At 42.1% G+C, this 15,205-nt stretch overlaps 2 protein-coding genes across 2 annotated transcripts in view; both read right to left on the bottom strand.

The window, feature by feature from the left end:
• Positions 1-12,880, bottom strand: part of LOC108166954 (contactin-1-like) — a 14,312-nt gene extending 1,432 nt beyond the window's left edge. Inside the window, exons 1-14 of the mRNA XM_081616156.1 lie at positions 11,802-12,880; positions 11,247-11,522; positions 10,873-11,148; positions 10,714-10,787; positions 10,365-10,539; positions 10,150-10,188; positions 3,808-4,083; positions 3,434-3,709; positions 3,272-3,345; positions 3,008-3,182; positions 2,833-2,889; positions 2,662-2,739; positions 671-2,400; positions 47-322 (exon numbers count right to left, since the gene is read on the bottom strand). Coding sequence (XP_081472282.1) covers positions 2,297-2,400; positions 2,662-2,739; positions 2,833-2,889; positions 3,008-3,182; positions 3,272-3,345; positions 3,434-3,709; positions 3,808-4,083; positions 10,150-10,188; positions 10,365-10,539; positions 10,714-10,787; positions 10,873-11,148; positions 11,247-11,522; positions 11,802-11,922 — 2,001 coding nt within the window. The 5' untranslated portion in view covers positions 11,923-12,880 and the 3' untranslated portion in view covers positions 47-322; positions 671-2,296. The remainder of the gene's footprint in view (positions 1-46; positions 323-670; positions 2,401-2,661; positions 2,740-2,832; positions 2,890-3,007; positions 3,183-3,271; positions 3,346-3,433; positions 3,710-3,807; positions 4,084-10,149; positions 10,189-10,364; positions 10,540-10,713; positions 10,788-10,872; positions 11,149-11,246; positions 11,523-11,801) is intronic.
• A 419-nt stretch (positions 12,881-13,299) lies between these two features.
• LOC103474923 (T-cell surface antigen CD2) overlaps positions 13,300-15,205 on the bottom strand; it is a 29,035-nt gene continuing 27,129 nt past the window's right edge. Inside the window, exon 10 of the mRNA XM_081616164.1 lies at positions 13,300-13,501. Within this exon, the coding sequence (XP_081472290.1) occupies positions 13,440-13,501 (62 nt within the window). The 3' untranslated portion in view covers positions 13,300-13,439. The remainder of the gene's footprint in view (positions 13,502-15,205) is intronic.

Consider the following 15,205-nt stretch of genomic DNA (forward strand, 5'->3'; position numbering starts at 1 on the left):
ATTTAAAACAGAGATGAATGTGCAACTTACAGACATTTATACCTACCTACTATGCATAACTTTGTTTCCTTCGTGGCTAGTTTTCTTCCTTCGTTATCAAAAACCTCAGATGTGTAAAGTCCTTCTTGTTCCTTCTTCAGATTTGTCAGCTTGAGGGATCCGTTTGCATGAGTTTCACCCCCATCCTTTATGACTACTTTTCCGGCTTTCATGTAAATTATTGTCTTGGTGTTAAACGTCCACTTCCAACCATCAGTAGGTTTCGGTGTGTATCCCAGAGGAACGTTGAAGCTTCCGCCCATGGCAACAAACTTATCACAACCTTTGGGTCAGAAAAAAAGAGAAAAAAACGCAGGCTTCCTAGAAGATGGACATTTTATAGATGGCAGACATGAATCATCTTGTAATCTACCAATACACAACATACAAAAACAACTCACTGCAGTCAGTACTACACTAGAAAAGTCTTAATAGTGGTAAATGTTGGATCAAATTTCCATTAAGGTCTAAAAATACACACAAGCCAGATTAATTTTAGGAGCATGGACGAAGTTTACACACAAAAGCCAGAATATGAATTATTACAAAAACAGTTTTTAAAGTCAAAACATTTTCTATTATGGAAGTTTTGATCAAGTGAATACATAAAATTTATGGAACAGATCGGTACCTTGGGAGACGACGGCGGAGCAGCAGAGCAGAAACACACACACCACAGAGTCCGATGCCATCTTCATCGTCCTCCTCATCACATTCGGCTGAAAAGAACAACTTGACATCATCAAGGATATTTCCTGCCACATCAGGTTATGTGCATGAGCTCTTGGTTTTGAGCGGAAGCGGTCCTCAGCGCCACAACTTGAAAGCAGTAAGAACAAACAGAGCGAAATAAAAATTAGTGCAACTAATTCCTCTTATCAGAAAGTCCCTTCTGCTATCAAGCTGTGAGATCAAAACAAATAAAAATGTCAGAACGGTCAGTCTGTTCATTTGCAACTACTGACAAACTACAAACTCAGAGCTCATCAGGACAGCTGGCAGCACTTCAAAACACGCTAAAGCTCTATTTGCATTAGGTGTTTCTAACCATTTCCTGTGGTGTGACAAATTCTTCCATAGGCGCAAAGATCAGAACGAAAAACATTTTAATAATCCTCCCACATATTCATGGTGCAGTTGCAATGTAATTCAAGTTTGAACTTGTTGCAAAGAAAAGTCAAAACTGGCATTTAATTGCAAAATATTTAGAAAGTGTAAATGTTCTCATGTGAAAACATTTGTGGCTTTAATGCTGCACATAAATCCTCTGAGCATTAAGAAATATGAAACTGATTAAGACATTTATGCAAAAGAACCAGAGTGGTGATGGTTACTGAGTCATCAGCTGCAAGGAGGAAGTATCTATGACGACGATGTTTTGTAAAATATCAACTGGTTGGCCAGTTGACTCAGAGAAAACACTGCAAAAAGCATTTTTATCTCAATCTGCTTTTCATGGGAAATACAATTTTTTCAAGGCAGAACCTAAACATCCTGGTCAACACTGGTTCTCTGTTACTTAAACAGTTTTCTTCGTTTTACCTCCATGCATTTTTGACAGACTTAGATGGTGATTTTAGTTCCAGATGCACCAAGAAAGGAAGATTTTTGCATTGTCCTCAGACAAAGTAAACATAAAAACACTTTCTTTTGAAACAAAGACTGACTCGAGGAATCTTATAGATTGGTGTCTTAGGAGACAGCAGAGCAAAAAACAGAGACGACAGAGAGCGACGCCATTGTCTTCGTTGTTGTCTTCGTCACATATTTTGCCAAAATGAAAAACTTTCAATCATTGAACTTATTTCCTGTAACAACAGCTCACATTTGTCTTGTCAGAGACTCTGTTAGTTTTGAAAGGAGGTGATCCAGGAGGCCCCACATCTAGTTTTGTAAGAACAAATAGGCCGAGTTGAAGACTGCAGTCCAGCAGCTATAATACAGAGATATGGGTGAGGGTCACCAACGTCTATCAGCTTTAGAGCCATATTGAGTTTCTGGTCAGAGCAGCTGCTAAAATGAAACCTTGAGCTGATTGATGCAACAAAATCAATTTTTATTTTCGCAAAATGACATTCATCAAATCGGTGAGAGAAAAATAAAATGCATGTCTATGCAGTGCTGGAGATCCGCCCACAATCCCATGTAAAATCTGTCGCTACTAGTCTTCATTTTTCACCACCCAATACAGAAATGATGTCACTAATGTACAGATCTTGGTCCAGCACCGGCTGAACGTATAGAAACATTGTTTGGTTCATGGCTGGTGGTGATGAGGAGGACGATGTTTAGGAAGAGGAGGAAGATGGTGAGGATGACGGCTGTCGGGTTCGATCTGCTTCAAAGGAAGATCCACATCATCTGTTCAGTGATTAGAGACAGGCAGAAATTAGGACTCAAAGTCAAATATTTAACCAGTTATTTATGACGTAGTCTCAGTGAAGACATTATTTTAAACCTGACAGGAAGTCAGAGGACAAACACTCTTTTCTCACAGTTATGATTGCAACTTATTTCTTTATAGATCTTTAAGACAATTTCAGATTATTCTAATAAATTCTCCTTTAATCTACAAAGTTCTTATTCTGAACAAGTGATTAATAAAGTGCAATAACACGTTACTCCTCAGTCGCGTCTTTCTTTTCCTTTTAACTCGGACACAGCAGACGGTAACGGTGACGGTCAGCAGAAGAACCAAAACTAGAAACATTATAGCACAACTATTATTAAAAATGTTCATGATTTATGGACATTTAGTGGATTTCATGTATTTATGTCAATTTAAAAACTTACCAATTCTGAATCCATTAAAAACCCAGAAATGTATTCCACGCAGTTCATCTGGGATACCTTAGAAAAACAATAAATAACCAAAAAAAATGTATTTTACTAGGTAGGCCATAGATTTTCCATCCTGTTTTAGACAGCAGTTATTAGGTGGACAATTGACCACACCATAAATACTGACCTATGTTAGTGCAATTATTAGCAACAGGCTCACTGGTTTCAAAACTGGCTTTGTTGAAAACTTTACAAACAAACTGCTCAGCTTGATTTTCTGCTGCTTTTATCTCAAAAGTCAAATTCCTTTCCTCCATCTTGGCACCGTTTAGAAACCACTCGTACTTTGCATCCTTAGGTTGCTACAGTAAAAACAAATAGGGAAAAGAAAAACATATAATCTTTGGAAACTTAACTAAAACAAATACGTTCTAGAGAAATAATTACTTACTGGACCAAGAAAGCAGCGAAACGTCACGTTTCCATCCTGACATGTTGCATTTACTTTAGGCTTCTTCACAGGATCTGAGGAGGTTTGATTAGAGCAAAGAGACCAGAAGTTATTGAGGAAATACTAAAACCATGACAAGCATATCAGACATTTTGTACCAACCAATCACACATAGATTTGTTTCCTTCATGGTGCGTGCTTTCCTTGTTTCATCAAAAACCTCCGAGGTGTAGCGTCCCGTTTGGTTCTTCTTCAGATTGATCAGTTTGAGGGAACCATCTTCATTTATGTCTTCTGTTTTACCAATAACTACCTCTGCTGATCTTTTGTAAAATAATGTGTTTCCATTGAACTCCCACTTCAAAGACTCAGTGGGTTTTAGTTGGCATCCCAGAGGAACAGCAAAGTTTCTATCTGCTGCAGCGAACTGGTCACAATCTGTGGATGAAAAAGAAACCAGTCAGATTTAATGGGGAACGAAAGAAAAAGATAAAAATAGATAAATAATGTGAACCTAAAAGACATTTTGTACCTACCCAGTAGACATAGGTTTGTGCTCTTTAGAGTCTGTAATTTTCCATTTTCATCAAAAACATCAGAGGTGTAAAGTCCTGCTTGGTTCTCCTTCAGGTTTACCAGTTTAAGGGATCCGTCTGCATTAACGTCACTTTCTTTTCCAATAGATATCCTTCCTGGTTTTTTATTAAATATTATGCTGCCATTTAACTTCCACTTGAGAGTATCGGTAGGTTTTAGTTCGTATCCCAGAGGAACAATGAAGCTTCCACCCACTGCAGCAAACCGATCACAACCTTTGGATCAGAGAGACAAAAAAAAAAAAAAACAGCAGAAAAAGGGCGGGGGGTTAAGAGAAGATGGGCATTTTATAGATGGCACCTGACCTCACAGTTTACCTTTAACTCATTGAACTCATCAGTTCTATACAAAGTGGTAAAAGTTGGTGTTAATTTCTATGAAAATTGTAAAAATACAAACAAAACAGCTAAACTTTATGTTAGGATCCAGGTGGTGGGGATTAGTTTTTTCCTTTTCAGTACTTCACCAGTCCACCTGAGGGAGCCATCGGGTCACTCTGCTGGAGAGGCGTGCCCGCAGACTCCCAACTACCCGCACCTGAGGGGAATCATCGTTTGGAGCATTATATAACCAGCAGACAGCCAACACTTCCTTGCCAGAGTGTTTGCCAGTTTTGGTACTCGAGCCCCTCAGTGTGATTTGACTAAATCTTCTTGTGTTTTGACCCGAGTCTGTTCAGGTTCTCAACCTACTCTCGTGACCTTACCCTCAGGAACCCTTTGGAGCCCACCAGTTCAGAAGAATCCATCTGTGACGCCTCTGCTGCCGACTCAGCTGCTCCCCTGTGGGGACACACCTGACCTGCCACCCTCCAACGTCTGGATCCTTCCCAACCTGCCTCCATAGCTCTCTCCACTGCCTGGAACCCCGTTCCTCCACCCAATTGTCCAAGTAAGATCTGTACTCCCAACCAGTGGTTATCTCCATTCCCTACCCCCCCCCGTGAAACCATTTTAACCTCTCTATTCCCTTGTGTGCAGACGCACCCGGACTCCGACCCGCTGACCTCCCTAGTCGGGCTACCTTGTTTGATTTTTTGTATTTTACAATAAACACTCTTTTCACCCATCTCTCTGTGAGGGTTTCTGCATGTGGGCTAAAAACATTAGACCAAGCATGACAGAACACTCTGGCCAAACTGAAAACCCAGCAGAAACTTTCCAGAGAGCTCTCCACCAACAACAAGCGTCTATACAGAAGCATGAGGCTGCCTTACAAGACCTGGGTAACCGACAGGCTGAAACCAACAGTCGCCTGGCTGAACTAACAGATTTTCTTCGCTCACGTTTTCCACAGACTCCAGATCCAGTAGGAGAACCTTCCCAACCTTCAGCTCCAGATCCTGCTCCTCCAGTCCAGCCCACGTTTTCCGACTATCCGTTGCCCAATCCACCCAGGTTTGATGGGGATCCTAAGAAATGCAGGGGTTTCTTAATGCAATGTACACTTCAGTTCAATCACTCTCCTCTTAGATTCATTCACGACTCCACTAAGATTTCTTACATTATTGCGCACCTATCAGACCGCGCGTTGGACTGGGCAGAGGTTAAGTTCTCTTCATCCCCTGACTACAATTGCACCTTTTTGGAGTTTATAACTGAGTTCAAACAGACCTTCAATCAGGATACAGATAAGGCTCTCAGTTCACGAGACTTGTTAAAAATAAGACAAGGCCCACGGTCGGTGGCTGATTTTTCGATTGACTTTCGCATCCAAGCGGCCGCTTCAGGATGGAACAGTGTGGCGCTCAAAAGTGCATACCTAAACGCCTTAAATGATCCCATTAAGGACGAATTGGCAACCTTAGATGACCCCGAATCTCTGGAGGACTTAATAAAATTGTCCATCCGGTTAGATAATAGGATCCAAGCCCGAACTAAAGAGAGAGGCAATAGAAATACTCAACCCAGACCTCTTCCTGTTGTTGGTCGCACCATCCCAGCTGAGCCCTCACCAAATTTATCCGGCCCCGAACCCATGCAAATCGGGCACACGAAATTATCTCAGGAAGAGAGGCAGCGCCGAATGCGTTCCAAGTTGTGCCTCTATTGTGGCGAAGCGGGACACTTCGTCTCCCTTTGTCCTCTGCTGTTAAAAGCCAATGTCCGTCAGTAAAGGCGAGGGAGCTGGCGGACCACCAAATAACCATAAATTCACCTCGTCTACTGTTGTCTGCATCTCTTCTCGTAAATAATAAGTCAGTCCCAGTATCCGCCTTGATAGACTCTGGATGTGAACGTAATTTGTTGGATTCATGTTTTGCGCAGCAGATGGGAATTAAGACCGTCCCTCTTCCTGCTCCCCTTCGTGTTTTAGCCCTTGACGGCAAGGTGCTGCCACAGATTACTCACCAAACCCAACCCATCCCACTAACAGTTTCAGGCAACCATAATGAGTGCATCTCTTTTTATGTTTTTCCCACTGCAAGTACCCCATTGATTTTGGGTTTCGAATGGTTGCAACAGCACAACCCCAATATTAATTGGGTTGGTCGACACATTGACTCGTGGTCTCTAACCTGCCATTCATCTTGTCTCCGCTCCACAGTTCCGCCTGGCCCACCACCAGCAGACAATTATGAAGCCGATCCACCAGATCTCTCTTCAGTCCCCGCTGAATATCATGACTTGGTTCAAGTATTCAGTAAGACTAAAGCCTCGTCCCTGCCTCCCCATAGACCATATGACTGTGCTATAGATCTGCTACCCGGGGCTCCTTTGCCCAACAGTCGTCTCTTCAACATCTCCAAACCCGAAAGGGAGGCCATGGAGAAATACATACAGGAGTCATTAGCAGCTGGCATAATCCGCCATTCCTCCTCCCCTTTAGGGGCTGGTTTCTTCTTCGTAGGGAAGAAGGACGGATCATTAAGACCTTGTCTCGACTTCAGAGGTCTGAACCAAATCACTGTGAAAAACAAGTACCCCCTGCCACTCCTCTCCTCTGCCTTTGAGCCTGTTCAAGGGGCCAAGGTGTTCACTAAACTAGATCTTAGGAACGCCTATCACTTACTCCGCATCAGAGAAGGGGATGAGTGGAAGACGGCCTTTAAGACTCCGTTAGGCCACTTTGAGTATTTAGTGATGCCCTTCGGGTTAACTAACGCACCAGCATGCTTTCAGGCTCTTGTTAATGACGTCCTAAGGGATTTTCTTAACGTGTTTGTGTTCGTCTATCTCGATGACATTTTGATCTTTTCTAAGAATCTACCTGAACATAGGAATCATGTCCGTCAGGTGTTGCAGCGTCTCCTGGAAAATAAGTTGTTTGTAAAAGTGGAAAAATGCGAGTTTCACTAACAATCGGTATCCTTCCTGGGTTACGTCCTCGAGGGTGGACAGGTCAGGCCTGCGGAGGAAAAAATCAAAGCAGTTCTAGAGTGGCCCACTCCTACAACCCGGAAACAACTTCAAAGATTTCTGGGGTTCGCCAATTTCTACCGACGATTTATTCGTAATTATAGTCAAACTGCCCTACCCCTGACTGCGCTAACCTCAACCAAGACTCCATTCAGCTGGTCCCCTGCAGCCAATGAAGCCTTTTCCAGGTTAAAGAGTCTTTTTGCTAGCGCGCCCGTTCTCATCCAACCTGACCCCAATAATCAGTTCATTGTCGAGGTGGACGCCTCAGATTCAGGAGTAGGGGCTGTTCTCTCAGCGCTCAGAGAGTGATCACAAGACTCATCCCTGTGCCTATTTCTCTCGCAAACTGTCTCCCACACAGAGAAATTATGATGTGGGGGATCGAGAATTACTTGCCATCAAACTAGCATTAGAGGAGTGGCGACACTGGCTCGAGGGTGCAGTTCACCCTGTCATGGTTTGGACGGACCATAAAAATCTAGCCTATCTCCAGTCAGCTAAGAGACTCAATCCTCGACAGTCACGTTGGTCGTTATTCTTCTCTCGGTTTAACTTATCCATTTCTTTCCGCCCAGGATCCCGTAACGTGAAGCCTGACGCCCTGTCCAGGCTTTTTTCCCCAGACGACTCTGAGAAGGAGCCTGCTCCCATTCTACCCCCAAGTTGTTCGGTAGCTATGGTGACCTGGGAAATCGAAGACCTGGTTAAGCAAGCACAGCGATCTGAGCCAGATCCGGGAACCGGCCCACCCAACAAGATCTACGTACCTACTGCTATTCGGGCTCGTGTCATCAGTTGGTTACACTCCTCAAAGTTTTCTGCTCATCCAGGCACCAGCAGAACCGTCGCACTGGTAAATCGACGTTTCTGGTGGCCGTCTGTCCAAAAGGACATTAAAGATTATGTCTCCGCCTGTCCCATTTGTGCTCGGAATAAGTCCTCTCATCAGCCTCCTTCCGGACTTCTTCAACCTTTGCCTACTCCCAAACGGCCCTGGTCGCACATAGCGATCGATTTTGTCACCGGCCTGCCCATTTCCAAAGGTATGACCACTATCTTGACCATCATAGATAGATTTTCTAAAGCTTGCCATCTAGTGGCTTTGAGAAAGCTGCCTTCGGCATATCAGACAGCTCAACTCCTAGTTAAGCATGTCTTTAGATTACATGGTATACCTATGGACATCCTCTCTGACCGAGGCCCACAGTTCACTGCTCAGGTTTGGAGAAATTTTTGTCATGCTCTTGAAGCAAAGGCTTCACTCACCTCTGGTTATCATCCACAGTCAAATGGTCAAGTCGAACGAATGAACCAGGAGTTGGAGACCACCCTCAGATGTCTGACCACCACCAATCCGGCCGACTGGAGCGTTTACCTCCCCTGGGTGGAGTATGCGCATAACTCGCACGTGTCCTCTGCCACTGGATTATCCCCTTTTGAGGGCTCTTTAGGCTATCAACCCCCGCTGTTTCCGGCTGACGAAAAGGACATTTCGGTCACCTCCATGCAGCACCACATTCGACGGTGTAAGGTCATCTGGGACAGGACTATCGCTGCCCTTAACCGAACCGCTGCACAGAATCGTCGTTGGGCTGATCGTAAGAGGAGAGCTGCTCCCACGTTTGTTCCTGGTCAAAGGGTTTGGCTTTCCACAAGAGACATCCCCTTAAAATCAATGTCCAAGAAGTTGTCCCCTCGTTTCATTGGGCCTTATGAAATTGAGCGCCTTGTTGGCCCGTCGGCGGTTCGTCTGCGACTGCCATCTTCACTTCGTGTCCACCCCACGTTTCATGTGTCCCAGGTTAAACCGGTCCATTCCAGTCCCTTGTGCCCCCCGGCTGAGCCCCCCCCCACCTTGGACATTGATGGTCACCCGGCTTACTCGGTCCGCCAGATTGTAGACTCTCGGAGGCGTGGGAGAGGGTGGCAATACCTGGTGGACTGGGAGGGTTATGGTCCTGAGGACCGTTTGTGGGTGCCGGGCTCGTTTATTTTGGACCCATCCCTTATTTCAGATTTTCGTTCTTCCCAGTCACTTGGCTCTTCTGGACCGCCGGGTGGCGGTCATTGAGGGGGGGGTAATGTTAGGATCCAGGTGGTGGGGATTAGTTTTTTCCTTTTCAGTACTTCACCAGTCCACCTGAGGGAGCCATCGGGTCACTCTGCTGGAGAGGCGTGCCCGCAGACTCCCAACTACCCGCACCTGAGGGGAATCATCGTTTGGAGCATTATATAACCAGCAGACAGCCAACACTTCCTTGCCAGAGTGTTTGCCAGTTTTGGTACTCGAGCCCCTCAGTGTGATTTGACTAAATCTTCTTGTGTTTTGACCAGAGTCTGTTCAGGTTCTCAACCTACTCTCGTGACCTTACCCTCAGGAACCCTTTGGAGCCCACCAGTTCAGAAGAATCCATCTGTGACGCCTCTGCTGCCGACTCAGCTGCTCCCCTGTGGGGACACACCTGACCTGCCACCCTCCAACGTCTGGATCCTTCCCAACCTGCCTCCATAGCTCTCTCCACTGCCTGGAACCCCGTTCCTCCACCCAATTGTCCAAGTAAGATCTGTACTCCCAACCAGTGGTTATCTCCATTCCCTACCCCCCCCCCGTGAAACCATTTTAACCTCTCTATTCCCTTGTGTGCAGACGCACCCGGACTCCGACCCGCTGACCTCCCTAGTCGGGCTACCTTGTTTGATTTTTTGTATTTTACAATAAACACTCTTTTCACCCATCTCTCTGTGAGGGTTTCTGCATGTGGGCTAAAAACATTAGACCAAGCATGACACTTTAAGAGTACGGAAACAATTTACAAGCCTAAAAAAGACTTGTTTAAGTTTAGATTTAATTCAAAGACCTAGAGCTTTAAAGCTATTTTTAAAGTCAAAAAATGAATTTCGAGCATTTTAAATACATACCTCCTCCACCACCAATAAGATCCCAGACACTGGGAAGATCTGGGATAGATTAAAACACATGAAAAAAGAAATACGCTTTAACGATGACCAGAAAATAATAATAATTATTTTCTCATGAGCACTTATAATCAACATCATTTTTTTAAAGAAACGATTTGTTTCAAGCAGCGGTTACTGTGGAGCCCATTGTCCTGTGGTTACCACAACACACTTACTTATTTTAGCACAGCTGTGAGCGACAGGCTCACTGGGTTCAGAGCTGACTTCATTGAAAACTTTGCAGACAAATTTGTCGTGTTGAGTTTCTGCTGCTTTTGTCTCAAAAGTCAAACCGTTTTCCTCCATCTTGGCTCCGTTCCGGAGCCACTTGTGTTCCGCGTCCGTAGGTTGCTGGAGGAAAATAGAAACAAAAGACAACAAATAGGTCAAGAAAAACATTCAAAACGGAGACAAACTGTCCAGGAGCAACCTCACCCTCAGTAGGGCCAAACTGCATCACATCGCAATGATTCACTGTGACTTTTTACTTTGACAGGGCCACATGAGACGGAAATAAATACTTACTGGACCAAGAAAGCAGTGAAACGTCACGTTTCCATTCTGACATGTTGCATTTACTTTAGGCTTCTTCACAGGATCTGAGGTTTGATTAGAACAAAGAGACGAGAAGTTGTTGAGGAAATATAAAAATGATGAAAAACATATCAGACATTTTATACCAACCAATCACACATAGATTTGTTTCCTTCATGGTGCGTGCTTTCCTTGTTTCATCAAAAACCTCCGAGGTGTAGCGTCCCGTTTGGTTCTTCTGCAGATTGATCAGTTTGAGGGAACCATCTTCATTTATATCTTCTGTTTTACCAATAACTACCTCTGCTGATCTTTTGTAAAATAATGTGTTTCCATTGAACTCCCACTTCAAAGACTCAGTGGGTTTTAGTTGGTATCCCAGAGGAACAGCAAAGTTTCTATCTGCTGCAGCGAACTGGTCACAATCTGTGGATGAAAAAGAAACCAGTCGGTTTTAATTTGGAAACAAAGAAAATGATCAAAATACATAAATAATGTGAAGCTGGAAGTTATTTTGTACCTACCCAGTAGACATAGGTTTGTGCTCTTCAGGATCAGCGCTTTTCCATTTTCGTGATAAACATCAGAGGTGTAAAGTCCTGCTTGGTTCTCCTTCAGGTTTACCAGTTGAAGGGATCCGTCTGCATTAACATCACTTTCTTTCCCAATAGATATCCTTCCTGGTTTTTTATTAAATATTATGCTGCCATTTAGCTTCCACTTCAGAGTATCGGTAGGTTTTAGTTGGTATCCTAGATGAACAATGGAGCTTCCACCCACTGCAGCAAACTGGTCACAACCTTTGGATCAGAAAGACAAAAAAAAAAAACCAGCAACAGAAGAGCAGGGTTAAGAGAAGATGGACGTATTATAGATGGCACCTGACCTCACAGTTTACCTTTAACTCATAGCAATCAGTTCTGTACAAGAGAAGTCAAAACGGTGGTAAAAGTTGGACTAGATTTCAATTAAAATTGTAGAAACACAAACATAAGACAATATATTTATTTAGTATAAAAACTGTACTTCAAATTCGCTCGTATCAACATGGTAAAGGGATTTATGGAACAGATCGGTACCTTGGGAGGCGACAGCGGAGCAGCAGAGCAGAAACACACACACCACAGAGTCCGATGCCATCTTCATCGTCCTCCTCCTCACATTCGACTGAAAAGAACAACTTGTCATCATCGAGGACATTTCCTGCCGCAACAATTTTCTATGCACCAGCTCTAGGTTTTGAGCGGAAGCGGTCCTCAACGCCACAATTTGAAAGCAGTAAGAAAAAACAGAGCGGCACAAAAATTACAGTCCAACAGGCTAATAATGAGATCATCTTCTCAACAAAATAAAAGTTGTCAGAAAGGTAAGTCTGTTTATTTCAAACTACTGTCAATCTGCACTCAGAACTCATTGGAAAAGCTGGTAACAGTTCAAAACACGACTTTAGGTCTATTTCAATGACCTGCTTCTAACCACTTCCTGTGGGGTGACATAAATTCTCCCCTCGCGGCAAAAGATTAAAACGAAAGACATTTCAATCATCCTCCTCATTAACCACTTAGTGGTTTCAATTCGATGAAAGTTTTGGAAAAGAGAAGCCTATTGAAATGTAAAACATTGAGAAAAAGTGGAAAATGTTTCCCAGGTGAAAAGTTTTGTGGTTTTCAGGCCTTAAAACTGATGCTCCGAAATGTGCAAGTGACAAAGAAATTGGTGCAAAAATAACCAGGCTATTTCCTAGAAGATAAAAAACTGCTAATAATGTCAAGGAGGTAAACAACTTGTAGAGATTAACAGGAGTGGAGATGGTTACAGAGTCATCGGCCGCAGAAGGAAGGATCTCTGATAATGCTGTCTTGTAAAATATCAGATTGGTCACTGGTCAGAAAAAACACTGTAAACAGATTATTTTTTCCATCTCAGTAGTTCTGCTTCTGCTTTTTATGGAAAATCATATTTAGGTAAAACCTAAACTTCCTAGTGAGCACTGATTCTCTGTTTCTCAATCCTTCTGAAGTTTCAAAACATTTTCTGAACTGAAGCAGACTTTGCTGCTCTCTAGCTGCTCATATCAAAATGGTAGCACTTTCATATGTTTATTAAATGCAATCAGCTGGAGGATTTTTGACAGTCATTTGAAGGAATTGCAAGTTTACTTTTGGTTTTATTTATTGAGACACAAGGCAACAAAAATCACCAAAGAAAAAAACACTTAGACCTCAGTTCATCATCGTCGTGAAACTCGTTTGAATAATTATGAATAAAAACTGATTATATCACATGGAGGGATATAGATATAAAGTGCTTATTTACACCAAGTTTGATGGCCAAAGTTTGCAATTATAAAAGAAAATTGACAGAAACTTATAACATTGCCTTCAATGAATTAAAAATATTTTTGACACAAAAATGTTATGACTTAAAACAATGATAAAGAAGACTGCTGTCTGAAATATATGTATAGATTGAACCCAGAGATTTACATATGATTATAAAAACACTTTCCACTTTGCTAAATGCCAGAAAAATGGGAGAATTTTAAAGTTATTTTTGAATTAGTGTTTCACCAGCTCTGTCAGGAGGAATATCAGGGAAATGTTTGACTCAAATCATACAGATTAAAATGTAACTCCATAAAATATCAGGGAAATGTTTGTAAAGAGCTGCAGCTTCAGAGGCTCTGCAGGTGATGATGGTGATGAAGAGGAGGATGATCAGTGAGTGCAATACTCTGGTGATGAAGAACGTCCTGCTCGGTACTCAAGCTCCGCCTCATCTGTTCAGAAAACAGCAGCAGGCGTTAATCAAAGGAAGGATATATGAAAACAAATCAAACTTAAGTATGAAGTACAGCAGAGTTTTTATTTTCTAGTTCTGACAAAATTAATATTAATGATTTGATCAACTTTTACTGATCAAACCAGAAGGTAGACATCACGGTTAGCCAGGATGGGTGGAGGCCTGTAGGAGCTAAATAAAATAATCGTAGTGTAAACTTAGAAACACACGCCTCATTTTAATATAATAAACGGTTTATTATTGTGAATATTCCAACTTATATATGCAGAAAAAGCCATTAGCTGAGCCACCTTTGATATTTACAATGTAATAACCATGGTATATACCATGATATATACGGTATATACCATGACTAAAGAGCCAGTTTTTTCAGAACTGCCCTGGTTGTAAACTTCACTGGAGATAATCATGTTTTTGGTTTCTACAGAGCTTCTTGTCAGAGACGTTTCAGTTTCTTTGATGATGACTTCGCCATCCAGGAGCCACTTGTACTGTATGACATCGTGTTGGTTTATACCATCAGGTTGCTAAAAAGAATAATGAAAACTTTATTTTTTGAAAAAAAATTAGAAAGTCACAAAGAACAACAACAAAATGATTTGTTATTAGTATGTTAATCTATTATTTCATTCTTTTCCAGTGCACAAATAAAATTTTTAAAATGACTGAAAATGTTACATTTCCTGCACTGTATTAAAGTCAGGAAATGACTTTACACGAAAGTAACTTTTGTTACTTTCATGTAACAAAAGTTAGTATTCAGAAAATATAACAGGCCCTTATATAAAACAATAATTATTTTTGAAGAGCTGAGATCAATGTCACAAGTTATATCAATATCTGGTTCCTGTTAAACCTGTAGAATCAAAAAGTGATTTATAAAGAACCACTCTGACAAAAGAAACTGAGCTGAAGGATTTCAAAACACAACACATTAAGTTCACAAATGAACAAAATTAAAGCTCAAGTGACAACTAAAGTCTCTGACAGACTGGAAAAGGTTACAAAATAATTTCGAATGTTTCTGGACTTCATTTTGTTTGGCCAACACTCACATTTCACAACATAAAGGAATCCATGTTCCAAGGTCAAAACGACTGCTGACCAAACAAAACCTCAAATTTCCTTCTCCGCTTTGACAATAATGCATCTTAATCCATAAAAGTAGGAAGGAAAATGGATGTTCTCCTTCCGCATAAAAAATATAACACCCCAGCTGAGTGATGCACTGGGATTTCATTAGGACCTGGATGACCAGCAGTAATTGATGGAACCATGAATTGTGGACTTTACCAGAAAGTCCTGGTAAAGTTATGTGCCGTCTTTTTAGACTCCAAATGTCTCTAATGTGTCTTAAACATAGAAGAATCGACTGAAACACTTCCAAGGGAGCAATAACCAGCTGTTTGGTTTTGAGGGTGATTATTCTTTCACATACAGCCAAGTTAGTTTGGATAAATCTGATTAGATTATGAAAACTCTCTAAGGTCATGTAAAGAACTATATTGTTCTACCTTGTTGTTTTTATTTTATAATAGACCAAAATAATCTCCTTACCGGATCATGACTGCAGATAAAGACGACCTCAGAGGCCAGACAGATTATATTTAGTGTGGGCTTCTTCACGGGGTCTGAGTGGGTTCAAACATGACACATTAAACTCTGACCTCATAAAAATAAC

This window comes from Poecilia reticulata, chromosome 2, assembly GCF_904066995.2.
Source record: "Poecilia reticulata chromosome 2, P_reticulata-male-v2, whole genome shotgun sequence".
Classification (NCBI taxonomy): Eukaryota; Metazoa; Chordata; class Actinopteri; order Cyprinodontiformes; family Poeciliidae; genus Poecilia; species Poecilia reticulata.